The following is a 14,900-nucleotide window of genomic DNA, read 5'->3' on the forward strand; positions in this document are numbered from 1 at the left end:
CAAGATACTGAAGTTGGCCCAGCGGGATGGAGGAATCTGTTGCACTTTTCCCATCTGACCATAGAAAATCTGCAGATAATCTATAGGTGTATGCATAGGAAAAATAGTGCATGCAGCATTTTTTGCAATCACACTGGCTGTGGTGCCATTGTCTTCAATGCACAGCCACCCCCCTCCTGACCTCGAATGCAGGGGGGAATTTAGTGTGTGTTTCAGCAGCTACCTCCCAGGAACGCACTGTAATTGGTGTGAATAAGCCCTAAAGCCCTTTTATACCTTGAAATACATTGCTGTAATTGTTTTTTATTTACACTGTGGCTCTTCTGACTCCTACAATTGTAACGGCTTGTTTACACCCTTGTCCATAATGTAACGGCTTGTTTACACCCTTGTCCATAATGCAAGGGATAGCATACACAAAGTCTCCTTGCGTTCTGGGGTAGGAGTGGGCCTGGCAGTGCCATTCATGTCATCAGCTGCACCAGAACGCATGGTGATACATTGCCCTGCGTTTAAGTGTGGTGCAATCACAAAATATTGTGCACACTTTTTTGCAGGCCGGGTTTGTCTGCAGTTCCATTGACATGAATGGCACTGCCAGGTCCCTTCCCACCCCAGAACGCAAGGAGACTTTGTGTATGCGATCCCTTCAGTCATTAGCATTACTCTTTTTTTTTTGATCGGGGGGGTTTGTAGTTTGTGGGAGGGGGGGGGGGCCATGCAAAACTTTGCTATGGGGCCCTGTGATTTCTAGTTACGCCCCTGTTTAGTTATTTTCAGTGGTATGATTTAGTGGTGAAAATTATTAGTGCCCCCCCATTTTGACTGTGGTATCTCATGTGCCCCCCCTATATATTGTTCCTAGAGTCGCCACTGGGTGTATGGACAGCTTTACATTCATTTTGGATAGGTTGCCTAACACAACATGCCTGAATGTGGGTGAGCACATGCACTGTGGCTAGGTGTGAATGGGCCCCTATGCAGAACATGGCACTGGGTCTGTGACTTGCACTGCATTGTATTCCTGCTTTTAATATTTTACTGTAATCATTCTTTCTTCATGTAATAATGCTCAGAACAAGACATGCAGGTTTTCAGCAGTACTCGTGACATTGAATGTCTGACTAATAGTTTCTCCTCAGCACAAGCGGCTACACGATTCTCTATAGAAACACGATGAGTAAGCTGCCGCTTGCTGCACCGGTTCCTCCTTCTAGCCATACACTTGGCTCCAGGCTCCTCCCCCTATGCTGTGATTGACAGGCTCTGGTTCCTCCACCCAGCCATATACTCGGCTCCTCCTCCATGCTGTGACACGCACCAATTCCTTTCCCCTTCATATACTTGGCTACCCAGCTCTTCTCCTTCTGATAGCCAGGAGTCGGTTCCTCCCCCCGCCATGCTCCTGGCCCCTCCCCCTGCTGTGATTGACAGACTCCGATTGATTGACGAGAAGGCACCCGTTTGAATTCTCCCGCCGGGTGACGCAGTGGCCTGCAGGGGGCGTTTCAAGTGACGCAGTAGGCGGCAGATCGGGTGTCTGCGAATCTCCTCCCCCTTAGCAGTCAGTCCGGGTACATGGCGACTGCGGCAAAGAACGAGCGAGAAGACGCAGGACTAGAGGAGCAGCTGTGCGGCGTGTCGGAGCTTTGTCCCCTCTCCTTATGAAGCAGACGAGAGCTGTAAGTAGCCGCCCGTGCCCCCTCTGTCCCGGGGAGCCGATCCCTCCGTGCTATGGCCGCCTGCCGGTGTCTCTATTGTGTGAGTCACAATAGTGTGTCCGGCTCTTCCACAATGGATCGTTCTGTATACACACCGCCCGGCTCCCCCCCAATCCTCTCCTGCCTCACCCGGAACACAGCGGGTCCGGAGGGCTCTAAGGGGTTTATTAGTGTAATTACAGCGGGCGCAGGGGCTCATCTCCTGGGTATCCGGGCTGGTCATACAAGGGGATGCCGCCGCTCTCCTTTATCTTATCCCCAGCAATGTTTTACACCCGCCGCTTATGCGGTTTCTCCCGCGGCATTCCTTTAACGCCGAATCACCTTCACTTTGTTGTAAAGGGGACGCCGCTGTGTGTGAGGGGGACCCTTGCGCTCATAGCGTACGGACCCCTTACGTGGATGTGAATCCCAGCGTACCGCGAATGGTGAATCGGGGGCCCCCGTACAAAGCGGCGTTGATTGACGTGCGGCCGGCCCAGCTGGCAGCTTCGCAATGGAGCCGGGCTCAGGAGGCAGGACTCCGGCAACGTAGCCAATAGAAGCCCCGAATCCCCGCTCCAGGTGCTGTGATTGGGCTAAGGTGACACACACAGCCGCAGCTTCATTTGCATTTACTAGAGGAAGGCGAGACTAGTGAGAATAATGAAGCGTGCTCCTTTCTCTGAGGCCTATTGTATGGCCGGGCGGTGTCATGTCTGATTAAAATCCTGGCCACAGGCCATCACCGCTGCCTGCTATCGGGGGCGCTCTGTGCCGAGCCATGAACACCACATCCGGGAGTGGGAGGGGCCTGGGAGAGGGACAAGGAAAGTGGAATGAGGTGACTCACATGGTCAATGTGCAACGTGTGCGCCGCATAAGGAGCCGGGTTGCTATTGTGTACTGTCACCGCATGGGGCACGGCCGGGAACCTTGCACCCCCACACGTGTGGGCTGATGGTTCCCCATTCTACTGCCCGCCCATTGTCTGGGGGCAGTAGAGGAATTCCCCGCAGAATGTCCGGAACAAGCGCGTCACTGCTGACGTCAGAGCTGGTGAAAGCTGATGTCATAGGGAAAGATTGAATCGTATGATCAGTACATCTTCCTTTCCCTTAGAGGCTGTGGTTGGAATTGTGTGTAACGTGTATATAAAAATGTCTGTGTATTTATTTATATTATACATATACACACACTGTGATCTTCACTAGTCTTCCAGCTTTACATTTTTTGAGCCCTAAAAAATGTTTTTGTTTTGACACTGGCAACGCTATATCATCCTCATGAAGTGCTGATTTACTTTATTTAAAGGGTTTTATACAGACCGTGCAGGCCATTTACTCCCCTTCCCCATTAAAAAAGATAAATAAATCAGCCAAATAAGGAATACATGTAACAAAGAAAAAAAGTGGCTTTAGCCCATGGCTTCTGGTATGTTCACCTAGACAAGGTGCATGTCACATGATTGTGGGAAAGCTGAGGATCCCAAATCCCTGGAGATGTGACCCTGTACAGTCTTGGAGTGTGTTCTCTGGAGCTTTTGGATCCACCATCTTCCCGGGGTCCTAGTTATGTCACCGGCCTCAGTCACGGCTCCCCGCGGGGGTTCCCCCCCTCCTCCAATCCTCCAGCGCTGACTGGAAGGAGGGGGTGGGCACAGCTTGCTCTGCCTCTAGATAGGCAGAGCCAGCTGTCACGCAGCTGGGTGGATCTCCATAGAATTATCTGGATCCATCCCGGCTGCGGTGGTCTCAGTATGCCGCGAGCTGTTGCTAGTGATATACTGAGCTTAGGGTCACGGGAGGACGCCAGTATATGTTCTCCCGTGACCCTTAAGAGAACTATGGGGAAAAACACTTACCCCATAATTCTCTTTTAATAACTGGACAAGTCTTAGCGGTTTCTCATGCTAGCCAAAACAAAAGACAATCTGCTGACGTTCCCCTTTAAATCAAGTTTTGGACCTGCCCTGTCCCCACCTTCCTGTTATGCACAGTTATTACATTGATATTATCCTTGTTTTTCTACTTCTGTCTCTGGAGACCAGAATCACCTCCTCTAGTCGTCTTTCCCCCCTTGCCTTTGGGTATATAACGGAAACCTCCCATTTCTTATAGACTATTCACAGCTGGCAAAGTCCAGGTGATCGCTCCACTCTTCCATGTTGTCAATGATGAAATATTCTGGACAGATTTGACACCCTGAAATGGCCTGATCCACCTTTCACTAACCATGTTCCAGATTTGATTGCTGCCTGCAATGTTTTGTATTGGTCAGTGTATCACAAGTGACATCCAAGTGTTTGAAAGCATCAAACTTCTATTGGAGTGTTTCTTATAGTTATGGCTCCATTCTGTCCTGTAACTGTTCATTTAAGATTTTAATTGATGGAAAATGTGCCTTTCTTATATAATCTTTGCCAATATCTTTTTTTGTTTCTTCCTTTAGGAGTTCTGAAAATAAGATGGATAGCAGCTTTGATTGTGATTGTGGCGAGCTGGAGCCACCTGATCATTAACAGAAGAACTCTTCTGTAATTTAAGGTCTGCCACGGTTCCCCTTTCGGATGCACTGTATACAAACAACATCTTGTTAAAAATCATTTCTAGTGCTTACCAGCACCATAGAATGACGCTGCTCAGGACCAGTTCAACACTGAATGTATCTGCACTGTGAGGAGGATGATGATAGAAGCCTATATCTTGCATATTTATTCACGTTTTTGTTCCATGTCCATTTGTTTTGCACACTAGAGCCGCGTGCATAGTATGTCATTTCATTCCGTTTCACTTCCATTGAGTGTTTTTGTTGATGTTTGCTGGAATGCTGCATCTCTTGTGAACTATGAATACAGTCCTTTTTTCTACAATCCAAACTGAGCTTTAGCGTTGTGGCTTGCGGGATCCACCAGGCCTGGCTGGCTGTTATGCAATGAGAATTGAAGCGAACCAGTCTAAAGAAGAGCTTTTTTTTTTTTTTCTTTTGTGGAAGGTATATGAAATCTTTTCTTTAGATACCAGCAGTGGTTTATTGTCACGTATTTAGGAAAAGTGATAATTTCTGGACAAAGGAAGTAAAGTAGCCAAAATGGCAGAAAAGTTTGAAAGCCTCATGAACATTCATGGGTTTGATTTGGGCTCTAGATACATGGACTTAAAACCCCTCGGCTATGGTGGTAATGGCTTAGTTTTTTCTGCTGTTGATAATGACTGTGATAAGCGAGTGGCTGTGAAGAAAATTGTTCTGACCGACCCCCAGAGTGTCAAACATGCTCTGCGCGAGATCAAAATTATCCGAAGACTTGATCATGAAAACATTGTCAAACTATTTGAAATTCTCGGCCCTAACGGAAATTGCTTAACCGATGATGTGGGCTCATTGACTGAGCTGAACTGTGTGTATATTGTTCAGGAGTATATGGAGACCGATCTAGCCAAGCTCCTAGAGCAAGGCCCACTTCGTGAAGAGCATGCTAGGCTCTTTATGTACCAGCTGCTACGTGGGCTTAAATATATCCACTCCGCTAATGTGCTGCATCGAGATCTTAAGCCAGCAAACCTATTTATTAACACTGAAGATTTGGTGGTAAGAGTCGGAGATTTCGGTCTTGCACGTATCATGGATCCCCATTATTCCCACAAGGTGAGTAATTTTTAATATAAGTAATGGTAGCAATGGTGATGTTTGGTGTTAATTACTGTGTTTTCTGGGAGTAGTTTCTGTACAGGACAGCTGTGGCAATGCTGCAGGTTGGTCAGGTACTGTGTGTCACTTTAGGACATGGGCACTTCTTGTTTGCCCCTTTCTCTTTATTAGACCCACTTTGAAAACACAATAGAGTGATAATGGTATGGTTAGGATTCCAAAGTGGTATGATCCGGTGGTATATATCCAGCCTTCCTCCTCCTTTTGAAAATGCTAGTTCCCTGACTGTCTTGCTGCTTTATTTAGTACCTTTTGTGTAACGGACCTAAAAAAGGTATGTAGTGAAGATGGAATTCCTGATCTGCATACCAGTTCTATGTCAGTGACGCAAGATGTATTATTAAATGGTGGCATCCCAGTATTAAACCAAATTAACACATGGGTGTTTTTGTAAACCATCACTGCACCAATTATCTTGTGAAAATATATGTACATTTGTTCTGTGTAAATAGAGGTAAAAAGGAATATTGGCGTATTTTCGTTCCAGTCCCAATGTAAATACAGCATTATGACCACTAGATGGAGCAGGGGAGCATAGGAAAGAAGTGTTTGTTTCCTTTGCTCCGCAGTTCCGTTTAGTGGCCATAATGTATTTATCTGAAATTACCTTCAATCTGAGAAGAAAATAAGCTAATATTCGATTTTTGCCTCTATTCCCACGGAACAAATGTATGAGCACTTTTGCAGGATGAATGGCTCTGCGGATTGTTTAGAAATACACCCCATGCTGTTTGCCTACTTTAGAAGTACTCCAGAGCTTGACTCCCATAGATAGCACTTTGTTACTAAAAACTAGGAAATCAATATAGGTCTCTTTTGGGCTCATATAAACCAGCAACAAATGTGTCTGTACACATACCTTATTGCTTATCATTCTCCTTAGCAAGTGGAACCTTCCCTCTTAGGCCTGACACACAGGGAAGTTCCCAGCAGGCTTGGGAAATGTAGGCCAAACACCTTCTGGTGTCCATGGGTACAGGACCTTGGCACAATCATATTTGGTCCACCCCAGTTTTAGGTGTCTCCTTTCTGTCAGGGCCTCTTGGATTCACAGCTTGAAATTATAAGGGTGGAATATGGCTTCTGAAATATCTGGGACCCCCCTCCCCCCAACATCTCGGCAGATTCATATTTTCACTGTGAAATGAAATTATGGTTTGCTCTGCTCACTGTGAGTCATGGTGATCAAGCTCACAATTTTAGATTTCTGGTGCCATGTGAGCCATGGTGATGGAGTTTATAGTTTTCCTCTTGTGGCAAATTGCGATCAATTTGGGCAGCTGACAGACTACGTGTGACGCTCCACAGTCTAAATCAAGCAGGAAGCCTGATCATTTTTGGCCTGTGAAGGCGTGTGACTATGTATCGAATAAGCCAATTTGGCTACAGGTAGCGAAGTGGAAGCGTCACATCCCATCAGCATTTTCCGATATCTGCTGGAATCCTACAAATCATTTCCCCAAGACTTTTCTAGATGCATTTTACACTAAAAGAATTTACAACTTTTTTTTTTTTACATTTGTTTTCAATTACATTTTTTTCTTTCGGAATCCAGCTGTAATGTAATAGTTATATCCATGGGTGTTACAAGTTTTTGGGTTCGCCATCTCTCCGCAAGTAGTGTTCTAATGAATGGACATGTCTCCATGACTGTACAATTTTCACTGATTTAACATACAGCTATGTGTGAATACATTTCAAATAAATGGGACTTTAGAGATTTATTATGAGCTCTGAGCACATCCTGTAATTACTGTGTAGTCTCTATAGGGATTTGTGCTGAAATGCAACTTGTTTAAAGGAGAACTATGGGTTTTGGGCTTTTCCCCATAGTTCTCCTACGGATAACGGGAGGACATAAACTAGCATCCTCCCATCACCCTAAGCTCAGTATACCGCGATCCGCCCAGCTGTGTGATTGACAGCTGGCTCTGCATATCTAGAGGCAGAGCCAGCTGTACCCGCCCCCTCCTCCCCTGTACGTTCCGCCAGTCAGCGCTGGAGGATCAGATGGGGAATCCAGTCCCTCCCCTGTCACGGCTCTGTGCCGTGACAAGATCGGGAAGAGAAGTGAGCGAACGTCGGTATGTGTTTGCTCACTTCCCGATCTACTGAGCCGACCTGTGACAGTTTCATTGTCACAGGTCGGCTAGAACTATGAGGATGAGTGAAAAGCGCTCGCTTCATAGTTCTCCTTTAAGGACCCAGTTATTATTTTGTAATGCAGAGCTAATAAATCCCATATTTTCTTAATGCAGATTAATTGAAAAAGGGAGTGGTGTTTTCCAGTCCTGGGACCAATCCTGTTCATCTTATTCATCCATGACATACAGATTGGACTAAATAACTCAATTTCATTTTTTTCGGGTGATTACTAAATTGTATTATTAAAGGACAGTGTCGGCACCAATTCAGAGATGATTTGAGGATCTACAGCCGAGTGATACACAAATAAGATATATTTTTGTTAATCGTAAAAGTACTTAAATGCATTTTTAAGATGTAACTCCTGAGTTTAGTGTTACTTTAAATATGTTAGTGTTCTCTAGCTTTACTTTACAGTGAAAGTGAGCTACTGGTCAAATAATGCATGTATCCTTCTTTTTTTTTTTTCTTTCTTTTTTGGTTGGACATTCGGCTAAATGTTTGGTGTCTTTCACAGTGTGAAATCCTTACACCTGAAATCTGAATGTAAGAGGTTACCACACACAAATAATTAGTAAGCCCCCCTACTGATAAATTAGCAGTCAAGCTGAAGGGGTGAGCCATATCCTCCTTTGATTGGCTAAAACAGTCATATTGGGCAGGGTTAGAACATTTCTACATACTGCAGTTTTGTTCTTTGACAAGGACATTTTTCTCCATGATATGCTGATTAAAAGCATGAACTAAACATGGAACTCAATGTCCCTTGTCGCACAAGAATTAAGGACAGTGGCATACTCTAAAAACACTGGATTGGATCACTGGCCCAAGTTATTCACTGACTCTTTCACATTGTGTGCTCTGGAAGTGTCTGGTTCATTAGTGTGGAATGGGGAATAAACAACATCTTGCCTTGTCATAAACTCTTATTGCACATGGGTGTTTACAGCGTATGTGGGTAATTGTGACCTGTTTTAAATCTACACAGGGACATCTTTCTGAAGGACTTGTCACCAAATGGTACCGATCTCCACGCCTTTTACTTTCACCAAATAACTACACTAAGGCTATTGATATGTGGGCAGCTGGGTGCATCTTTGCTGAAATGCTGACTGGAAAAACCCTTTTTGCAGGTTAGTACTACGCTGACTTATCTGCCCTTCCAACGGAATTGCTGTTTGTTTCTGCATATTTAATAATTAGACAGAATTTGTTATAGCATGGGCCTTTTTAAAAGCTGTGCGTTGGGTATGGCTGATACACCATTACCATGTACAATGTAGCTGATATACTAGCACTGATTTCAATTTTCTGTAATAAAAATAAATAACTTGTGACATATTAAGAAGTTTCATACATCACAAACCAAATCGAACATTGAATAATTTTTTATTTTTTTTTAATTTACATACTGGCGCTTTACCTTCCTAGATTTAGTTATGCTCTTGGCTGTAAGTACAATGCCTTCCTTATTCAGTTGCCATCCCTATTGCGGTAAGCTTGAATCAGAGCTTGATGTAAGACAGCCTCTGCTTCCAAATTTGTAATGAAGAATTTTGGAGTTGAATCTGGATTACCATTTGTTCTTCAGGCTGCGTGTGATGACTACTGGAAGGATGGTCTGTGAGCTTCAGTTAAGTGTTGCTCCCTTCCATGCTTCAGGAATTATCATTGGTGCATGCCAAGGTGAGCTGTGAAAATGTAACAAGAATTTGTGTCCACTATTACACCTTCTTGTCGTTTTTTTTTTTCTCTTAAAAGGTGCACATGAACTCGAACAAATGCAGCTAATTCTGGAGTCCATACCTGTTGTTCATGAAGAAGATAAACAAGAGCTTCTCAGTGTTATCCCAATTTTTATCAAAAATGATATGACCGAGCCACATACTCCTTTAACACAGCTACTTCCAGGGATCAGTCCTGAAGGTAAGCAGTTAAAAACATAATCATTTCAATAATTGCACTTTTAAGTATCGCAATAGCAATTACATCCTCGTATCCTTAACAGCTCTAGACTTCCTGGAGCAAATCCTGACATTTAGTCCTATGGACAGACTAACGGCAGAAGAAGCTTTGTCTCACCCATATATGAACATCTATTCTTTCCCTTTGGATGAGCCAATTTCAAACCATCCTTTTCACATTGAAGATGAGGTAGATGATATATTGTTGATGGATGACAACCACAGCCATGTCTATAATTGGGAAAGGTAAGATTACTAAAATTCTGTATTAACTTGATATGGGCACACTTTTAATGTAATCTGTAACATGTGATTTTAATCTATCAGTTAACTTTTTTTTTTACAGTAAAGAATGTCTAGTATTTTCAGCAATAGTACCTAAACGTTTTGTTTTTAAAGTGACCCTAAACTCAATAGTTGAATCTTAATAATGCATTCTAGTACCTTAACGATTAACAGAAATGTGTCTTATTTGTGTATCACCCGGCTGTAGATCCCCCAATTCATCTCTAAATTGGTGCTCACACTGTCCCTTCTGGATGGTGGCTACTTTTGTTCCCCATGGTCCTTGTGTGTGTTGTAAAGTGGCCAGCACTCCAAGCTCGCTCCCGTGATGGACTACAATTTTGTGTTTTAGTTTACTAATTTGTAACAAAATTGTAGTCCATCACGGGAGCGAGCTTGGAGTGGTGGCTACTTTACAACACACACAGGGACCATGGGGAACAAAGGTAGCCACCCTCCAGAAGGGACAGTGTCGGTATGAATTCAGAGATGATTTGAGGATCTACAGCTGGGTGATACACAAATAAGATACATTTTTGTTAATGGTTAAGGTACCTGAATGCATTTTTAAGATTTAACTCTGGAGATTAGTGTCACTTAAAACGCCATTGCAAAATATTGCCATTACACATCCAGTCAAATTAGACAGTTGCTTGTGATTCTGTTTTATTTGTCATTCTTCACCATTCTATACAATAATTATGAGTGGGGAAAGCAACTGGTATTTACAAAAAATTTTTCTCTACATGTGACACTTCAAAAAAATCAAAATACATCTCTTTACAAGGAACTGAATCTGGATTAAAAAGGGTTTGGTGCCATTTCTTTTAAATTTACATTGCTGTTACTTTTTTTTTTTTTTTTTCTCTCCAGTGAAGCTCATAGCAGATATTGTCATAGCATGCCCTTAAAGCTGTTCTGCGCATACTTGGTGCCAATTCATACCATCAGCTGCACTACAACGCACAGTCGATGGTGTGCATTGCCAGGCGTGCGGTTTACTTTTTTGTTCATCAGAAGTTTATTTAAATGCAATGAGTGACATTTCATTAAGTTCTACAAGCATAATGCAGTGCGATGCAGTTGTACAGCATTATGACCTGCTGCTCTGCAAAAAAAATACTGCATGTGAGGTTTTTTTTTTAAGCACACACCACTGCAACTCGGTGGTGTGAATGGAGCTCATTCAAAATCTGGCCAGCGCAGCCTCAATGTATCTGGTGTGAATGCACCCTTATGGCTCTGTGCTTAACATACTTTGTAAGCTGATCATAAGAAAAGAATACCTTACATTTGGACTTTACAGGTGATTTTGAAGCAATCATCCATTAACTTGAATAATAAGTACAGGGTGGGAGTTGGACATCAAAGGGGCTTTCTGTCGTTCTGGTCTAAACTCGTGTTACTGGTGATAGCACTGCTGATTTGCCCATTTGAGGCAATGCCTATTGCTTTCAGTATGTCCGCCTCTCTGACAGTGGTGAGTGTCATGTGACTGAACAGGGAAACTAATCCTATGTAAATGTTGCGAGTCTGGTGCCCACCCACTACAGATGCAAGCAAACATTTATTGCAGTGGACTGACAAATGTACCGTAATCTATTGAACACTTTTAGCTCGGTCAGAATGCTTATAATAACTAATTCCTAATGACCTCTAGATATCCATAATCTTACACAATGATTTGTATTCCTTTGGTACCAAATATGTAAGTTTTTATAAACCTGTAAGTGATTTTGTTAGGTAAAAGTGGTAGTTATGATGGCATTGTTTTTCTTATTTCAGGTACCATGACAGCCAGTGTTCAGACCATGATTGGCCTATTCATAATAATTTTGAAGCTGATGAAGTTCAGCGTGATCCAAGGGCTCTCTCGGATGGAAGCGACGAGGAAGAGGTTCAGGTGGATCCTCGCAAATATCTGGATGGAGAGCGAGAGAAATATCTAGAAGATCCTGCATTTGATCCATACTTCTCTGCTGAGCATTCTTGGCAGCACTCTAACCACCATGAGAATAAATATTGTGATCTTGAGTGCAGCCATACCTGTAACTACAAAATGACTTCCTCCTCTTACCTAGATAACTTAGTATGGAGGGAGAGTGAGGTCAACCATTATTATGAGCCAAAACTTATTATCAATCTTTCCAACTGGAAGGAGCAAAATAAGGAGAAGTTAGATAAGAAGGGGAAATCAAAATGTGAAAAGAATGGTTTAGTGAAGGCTCAGATAGCCCTTAAAGAAGCATCAGAGCAGCTAGTTGAAAAAGAAAGGGAAAAACGCAAAGAATTTGACTTTGATTCATTCATAGCAGGTACCATTCAGCTTAGTCAGCAAGATGATTCTTCCAGTGTTGACAAGCTCAACGACTTGAATAGCTCTGTAACACAACTTGAATACAAGTCCTTAATATCAAAGTCTGTAAGCATGGAAAAACAAGAGAAAGGCATTGTCAACCTAGCACAATTGGGTACTCGAAACCAAAATTCTTGGGACAGTTCCATCGTAACTGGTGAAGACTGCTTCCTAATAGATCAATTTTGTTGTGAAGTAAGGAAGGATGATCACAATCAGAAGGAAAACACTTATACAGGTTACTTAGACAACTTGTTCAGTAGGAAAGAAGACACAGAAGTGTCAGACCCTGAGCCAGCAGAAGATGGAAAGGATAGCAGCAAGGAAAATGAGGAGTTCTTACCAAATTTCAGTGGTGACATCATCTTTAGTAAGCAGCTGGGTTGTATAGGTATTCCCCAGTTTCAGAATCCTATTGGCTCACCCCTCAAATCAGTACAAGCCACATTGACACCTTCTGCAATGAAGTCCTCCCCTCAAGTTCCCCATAAAGCCTACAGCAGCATTCTAAAACATTTAAACTAAAACACTCTTCTTGATTTCTGTTTTCTTTTTTGTGCTCTTCATTAGTTGTCATGAGTGTTTTTATTCATTTTTTCTTCTTACTTGAATTGTATTTTAGTATGTATTTAGTTTTGTTTACCATAGTTTTTACAATTTAAAACTACTTTCTACATATTAATTTTAAACTGGCATGACATTTGCACACAAGGATAAAAAAAAGATAATGCAATGTAGGTGGAGACAGGAAATATGCACTAACTGAAGAAAAACCTAAAATTGGTTGCTACCTTTCTGAATATTCTATTATCTTGCCTTGATGTTAATTAACACAGTGAGACATTACTTACCTTCATGGAGATGTCAGTTTTATATTTATTTTCTAAGCTAGGTCATCGTGTTCAGCTTTTTTCATATCCATTTCTTGAAACACATGATACCAGCAGCAACTGAAGAATGCAGATTTCGGTACGCATGTGTTATCTACCTCAAGGTAACAACAGTTTGTGGCTGTAGATTTGCCACTGATAGTGCTATCCATCATGCACCTCTGTTAAGCCAGCATTATTGTAGTAGCTATTCTTGAAATGAGAAAATTACAGAAATATTTATAAATGTTCTTGACTGCATCCTATGTAATGAAGTGTTTTATTATGCAGTATTTTATTTATTAAATTCACAACGTGTGTGTTGAAAATCAAAGCCTCAGAAGTGGCTTGGATTGGTAAATGGACATCTTGGCATCTAGCTGTCAAAATTACAACCAATGTCGTACTATCGGGCAAGGATTGTGGAGAATGACAAGCCTATTAGGTAGGGCAGTGTAAAAATACAGTGAATTGCAGTACTCCATAGCGTGCAGTCAGATTTCAGTTTTCTATAGTCATCAGTAGAATATTCTGATTGGTTGCTGTGAATCGTTGCCCTTTGCCTTATTAAATTAAGCCCTTTGAAATATGACAGTCGGACTGTTAAAGGTTGTCCAGGTCTAGTGGAGAAATTTGATTTATAGTTTACATTTTACATTGTGTAGTTAGCCTGCATATTAACAGGTCGTTGTGTTCTCGCTTCATTCTTCTCCCCACTCTTCTCTTATTTCAAGGAAAATGCTCACTGTGTATAGGAATTTGTATTTTCAAAGTGCTTGACCGATCTCTACAAAACATAGGAACGTCGTAAACGTTAAATACTCCTAGAAACTTTTTTAATTTTTTTTTTTTTTTTTTTTTTTTTTTTTTTTTTTTTTTTTTTTTTTTTTTTTTACTGCAATGTTAAGGCGTGCATGGAATTATGGTACATTACTGTAAGTTAAGAGTTGATGTAAGAATTCTTTTATTTTTTCTTGGCTTTTACTGTATGTTTTTACTGAAATTTTATTTTAATTTTTTTTGTTTTCCAACCTGCATGAGAAGAATAGCATGTAGTATCTCAATTCTCTGGAAACTTGTTTTGCCTCTGAATTTTGCATACTATTTATGTACTATCGTTTCCCCTATTTAAGAATAATAAACATGGCCAGCAAGAAATGTGATTATTTTGTGTGTCTTATTAAAACGCCACTGCAAAATTCATGGGACATTTTTCTTAAGAGAACGGGGTTTGTAAATATCGGAGCTAAGCTTCAGTTTGTCTGTACCACATGTAGACTACAGTAGATGTGTTAGACTACACTTTTATAATGCACCATAACTTTCTTCCCCTTTTGGCTGCGTCAAAGTAAAGTGGTTCTCAGATCACCAAATTACTGACCACAGGGACTGGTGAACTATAGCGAAGCCTGGCTGAAAAACTAAACTACGAAGGATGTAGGCTGTGTCCCTGCATGCTGTCTAAGGTTGTTTGTTGATTAGAGTGTACTTTTAACCTTAGGTTAGTATTATGAATAGTTACTGTACTCTGACTACCCCCGAATGTCTGTGGAACCAAGGAAAACAAATGCTGGTGTTGTGATACCTTTTTAGTAGGGCTGCGGAAATTAACGATTAATCGTTAATTTTTTTGATCCGTACTCACCTCCGCCGGCTTCCCGGTCTTCCGTCGGAGATCCGGTGATGTCACGGACATCGACGTCACTGGACTCCTTCCCCAAGTGGCTGTCGGCTAACGAAGGGAAGGGGGAGGAGTCTGGTGACGACGCTTTTACAGCCTGTTCTGTTTGATAACTAACTGCACCCAATTGGGGAGCCTGCCTTAACCAAAAACAGTCCCCATTTAGGATATCCTGGCCTGTGGACTAAAGTT

General features: G+C 42.1%; 1 protein-coding gene across 1 annotated transcript; it reads left to right on the forward strand.

Annotated features, from left to right (window-relative positions):
- Positions 1 to 1,435: 1,435 nt before the first annotated feature.
- On the forward strand, positions 1,436 to 12,687 carry MAPK6 (mitogen-activated protein kinase 6). The gene is made up of 6 exons (XM_018576071.1): positions 1,436 to 1,682; positions 4,152 to 5,345; positions 8,542 to 8,686; positions 9,315 to 9,479; positions 9,562 to 9,763; positions 11,588 to 12,687. Exons 2-6 carry the CDS (start codon positions 4,791 to 4,793, stop codon positions 12,681 to 12,683), a joined length of 2,163 nt encoding a protein of 720 aa, XP_018431573.1. The 5' UTR covers positions 1,436 to 1,682; positions 4,152 to 4,790; the 3' UTR covers positions 12,684 to 12,687.
- Positions 12,688 to 14,900: the final 2,213 nt, after the last annotated feature.

This window comes from Nanorana parkeri, unplaced genomic scaffold, assembly GCF_000935625.1.
Source record: "Nanorana parkeri isolate BGI_ZX_2015 unplaced genomic scaffold, ASM93562v1 scaffold55, whole genome shotgun sequence".
In the NCBI taxonomy this organism is placed as follows: Eukaryota; Metazoa; Chordata; class Amphibia; order Anura; family Dicroglossidae; genus Nanorana; species Nanorana parkeri.